Source organism: Terrapene carolina, unplaced genomic scaffold (genome assembly GCF_002925995.2).
Source record: "Terrapene carolina triunguis isolate 2854851 unplaced genomic scaffold, T_m_triunguis-2.0 Scaffold236, whole genome shotgun sequence".
In the NCBI taxonomy this organism is placed as follows: domain Eukaryota; kingdom Metazoa; phylum Chordata; order Testudines; family Emydidae; genus Terrapene; species Terrapene triunguis.
The window spans coordinates 9652977-9661343 of record NW_020664587.1 but is presented as its reverse complement, the minus strand read 5'-3'; the positions used below and the strand labels follow the sequence as shown (position 1 = coordinate 9661343).

Below are 8367 nucleotides of genomic sequence, written 5' to 3'. Positions count from 1 at the left end.
GCGGGAGGGACGGGGTTAATGCAGGCTGGGGGGAGGGCAGGGGTTAACGGGCTGGGGGCGAGCGGGAGGGAAGGGGTTAATGCACAGGGAGGGGCTGGCTCTCCCTTGACAGTGAATATCCACCAGCCGCTGCCTGCCCTGGCTGAGCTCAGTTCCCTGGGAGCTCTTGGCAGGGCAGGACCAGCTGGTGCTTGACTGGAGATGCCTTAGCCGGGCTTGGTGAGTGCCCCTCTGCCCTGCCGCTCTGTGCTGGAGCCCCCGCTCCTGCCCTGCCCTAGAGCCCCACTGCGCAGCTCAGCAGAATTCCTGCTGCAAGGCTGGGGGGGTCCCAGGGCCGGCGTTAGGGGGTAGCAAGCAGGGCAATTTCCTGGGGCCCGTGAAGCTAAGCTGCTCAGGCTTCAGCTTTAGCCCCTCATGGCGGGACTCGGGCTTCGGCTTTCTGCCCTGGGCTCCAGCCAGTCTAATACCGGCCCTGGGAGGTCCTAACGGGGGATGCATGGCAGTGCCAGGCTCTGTGGGCAGGGCGTAGTGTCTTGTCCCTTGGGGCAGGCCATGCCCTGCTGTGGGCTCCCCTGGGAGCCCTGTTTGCTCTGTGCAGCCCTGGCGAGCGGGGTGCCACCTTCGGGCGTCCGGCTCTTGGCCTCAGTGGCTTTCCAGAGGGAGGCTGGAGGCCAGTGCTGGTTGCTTTGGGGAGCTGAGATCTGGCTGCCCCGTGTTTGAGCTGTCTCTGCAGGGCACGTGCCAGGGAGGCGGGCGAGTGTCTGCCCTGGAACTGCTTATTTATAGCGCTATGTTTGGGAGGCAGAAGTTCAGCTCTTTGGGCTTTTTATAGCAGGTTTGTTTTTTTTTGTTTCCCCTTCCTTGCATCCTAGTGGCCCTGGGATAACACGGGATGGGATCTAAGCTCCCAGCTGGAGAAATTTTGGTCTCGCTTCAGTGCTGTGTTAGGATCCACAGGAGAAAGCCCCCAGGGGGGAGCCTTCCAGCAGCCTTTACAGTCAGTCTCCCCTTAGTGAGCAGTGCATGGGGTGATCTTTTCAGATGCATGTTTTCCCCTCTGGTGTCTGGCAATGAGGCATCTCATGCTCTGGCTGCTGCTGTCCCAACTCATGTGGCATGTGTGTGTCTGGTTTTCAAGTGCTCCGCTCCTGTTTATGGCCAGTTTTTCAAGGGCATTCAGCCATCAACAAGCTGAGCTCTGCTGAAAAGCTGCTCTTTGGTGTCCTGGCCATATTCTAACTCTGGAACGCTCTCTCTGCCCTGGCAGTTTCACCTGCGCAGCATTCTTCTTTTCCTACACCAGCCGTTGGTGTAGTGTTGCTGTGCGCTGTTCAAGACTTGCTGTGTTCCACCCCATAGGTGGGTGCAGTGATCCTTACCTGTCTTTACATACAGGACTGTTGTGTGGCTTAATTCAGGTGCGTAAAATGCTTTACGGATACCCACAAGGTGCTGTACCCAAGGCAAGTGTTGTAGTGGTAGGAACAATCGCATTTTGACTCAGATCTGCTGTGGAGCGTCTATCTAGAGTATACTGGGGAGAGCTGGTAGAAAACTTTCCGGGCAAAATATGGAGTTGCACTGAAATAAAATTTCCCTAGGGGGGAAAAAACCTGTTATTTATTTGTCTTGCGATAGCATGTGAGGGGCTCAGTCAGTGCACCAGGGCCCTTTGTGCTAGGGGCTGTACAAACATAGGACAAAGAGACACTCCCTGCCCCCAAAAGCTGACAATCTAAGTATATGACCAGAGACGACAGATGGATGCAGGCAGCTAGAGCGGCACCAGGGAACCAAAAATGTGGATTTTTTTTGTTTTTTTAATTGGGAAAACGCGAAAGGAAACGGTTTGACCGAGTGTTTCACTCTGATAGAACACGTTTCCTCTCCCAATTTCTCAACTTTCCAACTTTTTGCTTCATGAAAATTCTCACCGTTTTGACTTTTCCTCCTCTGGGATGAAAGCAAATGTGGAAAGAGGGATTTCCTGCAGGCTGGAAATTCGATTTCCCCAGTGGCTCTAATAACCGCTCTGGAGCTGGTCTGTTAACTTCCCTGCTGACTTGATCTCTGCCCTGAGAGCTGGAGTTGAAATTCCTGCGCTCAGGACTGATCAAGGCAGTGAACCTTTGCATCAGAAATGCCCCTTGGGAATCTGTGCCTTTATATTATGCAACCCCTCTTTGTGTGACTGAACTGGGTACGCCAGACCCTGGGCAGCCTCTCCCTGGGTGGCATGAAGTCTCCATGTGAAAGTCTTACTGATCTCCAGCATGTGGGGTCTTTACCGTGACCGTGCAGGTCAGAGGTGTGTGGTGGGATTAAATGGCAGGAAAGGCAGATGGAACCAGGGCTCAGCTGATGGAGGGTTTGGGTGGGTGGATGCTGATCCCTTCCTTTCGAACACCACAGTATCAAACTGCAGCTGTTGCCTCTTTCTCAGTCCAGACTCTTGCTTCTCGTCTCAGAGGTCTCTGTTAGTTTGGCTCCAGGGAGATCTGGCTCTGCCCTAGACTTCCTTTGGGATCTCGGGCAACTTGCTTAACTGCTTCATACCTCAGTTTCCCTGCCTGTAAAATGGGAATGAGACCGACAGGCCTCCGGGGGATGTTGAAAAGTTTTATTTTGTTCTCATTTGTCATGTGCTTGGAGATCCTCGGCTGAGAAGGGCTAAGTGTTCATGTGACAAGTTAGCTGGGGGTTTGTCCTGAGTGTTCCCTGGCAGGCTGGAGGGGAATTGTGGGGGAGGGAATCCAGCTCCGAGTGTAGACGGGCTTGTCTCCAGCAATGGGCAGAGAATGGTGACTGCCTGGGGTAGGCAGGCTGGTTAACCATTCACTTCCGATCAGTCACTGCTGGACTGAGAAGCTCTTCGGGGCCATTTGTGTCTCTTCTGTTAAAGGAAACCATCTGCTTGGGGCATTTACAGCTTCTGCATCTGACTCCAGGCCCCCTGCACTAGCTGCTGTCAACTTCAGCCCCAGATTTACTGCCCTGGTCCCACCCTGGCCCCTCATTAGCCAGCCCCTTAGGCTCAGACGCTGCTTTGTTCTAGTCCTTCCCTGGATGGATGGATGGTCAGTCGGGAGGTGAATAAGAGCCGTTATTCCCAGTAGGCTAATAAAGGCTCTCTGGTGGTCACGATGCCAGCAGTGACCTCTGGCTGTTCATTTAGGGCCTCCTATGAATTAGGAATTAGTCATGGGGCAAAACCGGGGGGGATTTTGCCCTTTCTAAGTCTTGTTGGTCGCTGGCTTGTTTGGTGTGAATGAGAGGTGGTTGGGAGCTGAGCCAGCAAAGTTGAATGGTTCTGGGATTGGCCCATCTGTTCCAGGATGAGGCTCTTTGGTTCTGGGACCCTTTATCCTGGGCAACTAGACCGGTGCTTGTTTATATGACAGTAGCACCTGGAGGCTTTGCACACACACCCAGTCAGAGCCAACTCCTGCCCAAAAGAGCTGACAAGCTAAACAGTCGAGCCACATGGGGAAACTGAGGCACGGAGACAAAGGGGGCAGTGACATGCCCAAGGTTACCCAGCAGGTGAGAGCTGGGAGTAGAACCCGTGTCTCCTGACTCCCGGTCCAGTGCTCGAGCCGCTGGGCCATGCTGCCTCCCTGGGGACTCTAGCCTTCAGCAGCCACTGTGGAGTCAGTGTGTCAGTTGGCTGAGACTTTGACAGATTAAAAAAAGCCTTTTTCTTGTTTTCCTTTCTGAAAAGGGAAACCCAGAAGGGAGCCCGTCCCAACCCGGGGCCGCTCAGACGCTGTGATTATTCTGAGCCACACGGAAGGCGAGTGGAGCCAGAAACGCCCTTGTGGCTTTTCCACCTCCTGCCGTCTGGTTCCTCCCCTCCCAGTTGCTGCAACCTGGCTCCTCCGTTGCTCCCGAAGGTAGCACCGGCGGTGCTGGGGGCTGCCGGGAAGCAGGGGTGGCTCTGCGGCACTTGATGTCCGGATTGTCTTTGTTCTGCTACCGTTGGGCACATAAAGATAAGGCGGCTGGCTCCGGTATTTTTTCCTGTTTAAGTTGCTCTTGGAAGCTCTGCAATAACCCAGGCGACTTCACAAGCTGTTCAGTGCTTTCCCCTTCCTGCAGTGATTAGTCCCACCTAGAGGCCTGTTGCTGTCTAGAAAAAGGCCCGTCTCCCGTCCTCTCCCAGTCCCTTTGCTGTGCATCTGAGCTAGCCATGTGCCCTCCTTGGCTCCTACTCGTCCTGAAGCACGGGGGTATCCCAGCAGAGATCAGCCCGCGACGTCTCCTTTTCCAGCCTCCTGTCTGCTGCTGGGCTTCAGAGGATCAGGGGCTGTCACGGTGGGGAGAGGGGGAAACTCGCACCCACCTGAAAAATCACTGTGCCCCTCAGCAGCCCGACCCACGCCACTCTGAACCGCACGACGTGTCTCGAGGTGGCATCAAAACCCTCCCTGAAACTGCAGCCCCGGCCGGCTGCCTCATTCCTCCAAGGTGCCCCCCTCCCTCTCGTCAGGGTCTCCTTTGCGGAGCGGCCCTATGCGGTAGTTAGGTTTCCTCCTGGCGCCTTGAACGCAGCCATGGGGGCGGGTGGTTCACAAGGGCATCTAGCCCGGCCCCTTTACTGGGCAAGAAAATCAAGCTCCTTCCCTGCTCCCGACTGCCCCCTCTCCTCAGCTCTGGGTTGCCCCTTCGCCAATGCATTCTCCTCCTCTTCCTCTCCTCCATTCCCCTACCCCCATTGTCTTGGGCTCTGGACTGTCTGGGTGCCCATCTCTGCCATGGTGAGGGGAAGAGGCTCAAACCAGAACCCTCATCTACCCCCAACATGGGGGGGGGGGAGGGAGTCCCATTTTGTGGGGGGGGTGGGGCCTGAACAGACTCCTCCCCCCCGGGGCTCTTGTCTTCCTCTCGCTCCTGAATCCTTGATCGATCTCCCATAGAGCGACACAGCAGGCAGCAGCTCTGGGCTGCCCCATCCCCTGCTGCCATATCCAGGCTCTCTCTGGCTGCGGGGCCTCGCCCGAAGGGTCTTCCTTTGCTCCATCTCTGGCTGATGCAGCTGAGTTGGACACACTGCTGCCCGCTGGGGAGAAGATTGTGCTGGGTACAGGCTCCTCCTGACTGCATCCTCCACAGCCATGCACAGCAGCTGGGCAGCAGGCAGAGTGGAGCTGGGGGGGGCTGTAGCCTGGGTGCCATATTACACTGGTGGGGGGGACGGGGCACCTCTCTGTGCCCACAGTGCCAGGGAGGGGGAGATGGCGTGTGTGTGTGTGAATGACCCAGCTGGAGGGTGGCTTCCACTTGAGATGATGCTTCCTGCTCAAAATGGTCCTTCTGGGGGACGCTTGGGTGCTACATTATCCGCGTCCCCGTTCCCCCACAAACAGAACTCCTCCTGCGGTGGGACCAGGTCCTGCCCCAGCCTGCGGATGATTGGCAGCTGCCCGTTACCCATGCAGGGCCCTTTGCCGGTGGTGGTGGCAACAACTTTCCTATGACTAACCACTTCCCTCCTCTCCTTCCAGGAGCTGAGTGCACCTTCCCCACGGCCACTGAGGACTGGCTCCTTGCGGATACGGAAGCTGGTGCCAGAGAGCCCCTCTTGCTGTCCTGTCTGGATACAGGTTCCTGCTTCTGGGTGAAGAGCCGCGTCGGTGTTCTGTGGCCCACTCGAAGGACTGGCTTTAGAACAGTGTGGATTTGGGGTTCGGGGCTTTCGCGCTATGGTTCCCCTGAGGGGCCCCCCATTGCAGGTCGCTGTGCCCTGTTCCTGAGAGCCGAGGTGCAAGTGCACGAGACCATGAGGCCTGTGTCTCCTGCAAGGAGCACATCCCCCCTGGGGCTGCTGAACCGGGGCCCGGAGTATCTCCGCAGGCAGATGGAGGTGGGGAGCGGGGGCCGCACCCCGAGTGCCGTGGAGAGGCTGGAAGCCGACAAAGCCAAGTACGTCAAAACCCAGCAAGTGATCAACAGCCGGCAGGAGCCGGTGCTGCGTAGCTGCCCCCCGTGGCCTTCCCCTCGTAGCAGGAGGCGCCTGACTCTCCACCAGTGTCACGAGATCTGTCAGAGCTCAGAGCTGGGCCGAGACAGCCCCAAGCAGAACGGCCCCTGGAAGCTGCTGCCGTCCCCCCAGTCCCCCGTGGCGCGCAGGGGCAACAGCAAACGCCTGCTGAGGCCCGACTCGCTCATCATCTACCGGCAGAAACGGGACTGCACGGCCATCAACAAGGAGAATGCCAAGGGCTCCGGCCTGGTCAGGCGGCTCTTCCAGGGGCCTCTGAGAGACAAACTCCCCAGCTCCCCCTCCTCCTCCAGGGGCCTGGGCGACAGGCGGCAGGGGCCGGAGAGAGACGAGACCCCCATGGTGTGGGTGCCGGTGGAGAAGGAGGCTGCTAGAACGCAGAGCCCAGGGGGCGGCATCTTCAGCCCGAACGCGAGCCCTGTGGCGCAGCCTCCACACAGCAGCCAGTCGGGGCCAGGCCCGAAGGAGGCCAAGAGGGAGCTGGCCCGAGGCTGCTCCCTGCCCCTCTCGGAGAAGGAGAGGTTTTTCAACTACTGCGGCTTGGACCGGGACCTGGTGGAGGTGCTGGGCAGGGAGAGGTTCGGGCCTGCTGGCTGGGACGCGGCCTCCTCCTTGCTCCTGGGGAGCGCGGGCTCGGCCGGCTCGGACCACAGCGGGCCGGCCCACTCCAGCGGCTGTGAAGCGGGGCCTGATGCGGAGGAGCCGGGCGCACGGCGCTGCTCGACCGTCTCCATTATCGAGCGCAACGCCCGGGTGATCAAGTGGCTCTACGGCTGCCAGAGAGCCTGGACGATGGCCAGGGAGTCCACGGTCTGAGGGAAGGGTCCTTTAGAGACCCCGTCCCGTCTCAAGGGCTGGGGGCAGGCGATCTCCACTCCAGCTCAGAACCCGTCCCGGCACTGGTCACACCCGCCAGTCCTGCCTCCAGCAAAGGCAATGGCAACCCCCCTGTCGCTCTCAGCACGGGCAGGAGGCGGCCTGGGGCATGAACCAGGCAGATCGTTCAGCCCTTGGCTGAACCAGACGCTCGTGGGGGTGAAGATGCCCGGAGCTGGCGCTTCCCGTGCTCCTGCCCTGTGTGTGCAGCTACCCACAAGCGCCTTTCTGCACTGGGGCTGCCAACTGGGGACTGTCATGTAAATGGGGGGGCCCAGGTGCTTCCAGCAATGCATGGCCTAATCCTGCTGAGCGGGGGAGGGGGTGCGGGTGACATTCACCTCTCAGGGCCAGTGTGCTCAACAGAAACTTTCCTCTTTTGAATGATATTTTAAAATGTGCCCGGGGAAGGAATTGTGCTGGGGGAGGGGGCTTGGAGCAGCTCCCCCTTGGGACTGGCGCTGGCACCTGAGCATGGGAGCAATGGGACTGGAAGGGGAGACAAACTGTCCACTCCCTGCGTCCCCCTTGACTGGCCCTTTAACCCTTTCTCTGCTGCTACGCTCTCGGCCTGGCCCTTTCACCGATGCAGCCAGCTCTGCAGAAGATGAGATCATAAGGGCAGAAATGGACCCTCTGGCTGCGTGGACTCCTCCCTTGCTGAGCAATCCAGGAATGGCCGTAGGCACTGGCGTGACACTAGCAGGCTCAGGTGTGTTTAGGTGTATGGCTGCACCGTGAGAACGGGATCCAGCGGTGTGGGCAGCCGTGGGACCTGGCTGTGCCAGCCCCGGGAGCCCCCCACGCTGCCAAACTTTCTTTTTTTTTTTTTTCAAGAGAAATTGTTTCATTTTGGCTGGATCTGAAAAGTTCTGAATAAAGCCGGCTGTGTTTTCAATCCTGCCGCGTGTGATCTCTGCCCAATGGCGAGGATATGTCAGAGCTGCGTCCTGTCTGCGTTTCTCTGGACTCCCCCCTGCACTCCACGTGGGAACAGAGTGAGTGTGAACTGAGGGGAGCTCTGAGCCATTGACGTGCCTCTTCCCGCTAGAGCCGACAGAGGGGAAGTGCCTGGATGGCAGTGGGGCATGCTGGGATCGGGGCCATGCTCAGGCTAGGGTACAGAGCATCACCAGTTCTCCCACCCCTCGGCAGAGTTCAGCGTCATTCTGGAGAATCTGCTTGCCCGGGGCTGGTGGGCCAGTTCCCTCCTGGGGGCTGGGCTCTGCCCTCCTGCGGCCCCTTCCCCCCCCAACAGCAGCCTTGCTTTCGGCAACTTCTACTGGCCACCATCCCTAGCCTTGCTTCCCCCTCCCAGCCCCCGCAGGGCGGAGCTGAGCTCCCAGGAGCAGAATGATCCTTCCCAGCCCGTGCAGATTCCAGCCTGACAGGAACCTGCCTGAGAGCGCTCTGCGGGATGATTTACTCATCCTTTCAGGAGCCCCCATCACCCCCGTGACCTGTGCCCTCCTCCTCCAGGTGCAGGAGGG

At 58.7% G+C, this 8367-nt stretch overlaps 1 protein-coding gene across 1 annotated transcript; it reads left to right on the top strand.

Moving 5' to 3' along the window:
• The first annotated feature begins 185 nt into the window (after positions 1 to 185).
• FAM110D (family with sequence similarity 110 member D) lies at positions 186 to 7625 on the top strand. Its single transcript, XM_024203681.2, has 2 exons — positions 186 to 219; positions 5505 to 7625. The coding sequence occupies exon 2, from the start codon at positions 5780 to 5782 to the stop codon at positions 6815 to 6817; it is 1038 nt and encodes a 345-aa protein (XP_024059449.1). The 5' UTR covers positions 186 to 219; positions 5505 to 5779; the 3' UTR covers positions 6818 to 7625.
• The last annotated feature ends 742 nt before the right edge of the window (positions 7626 to 8367 follow it).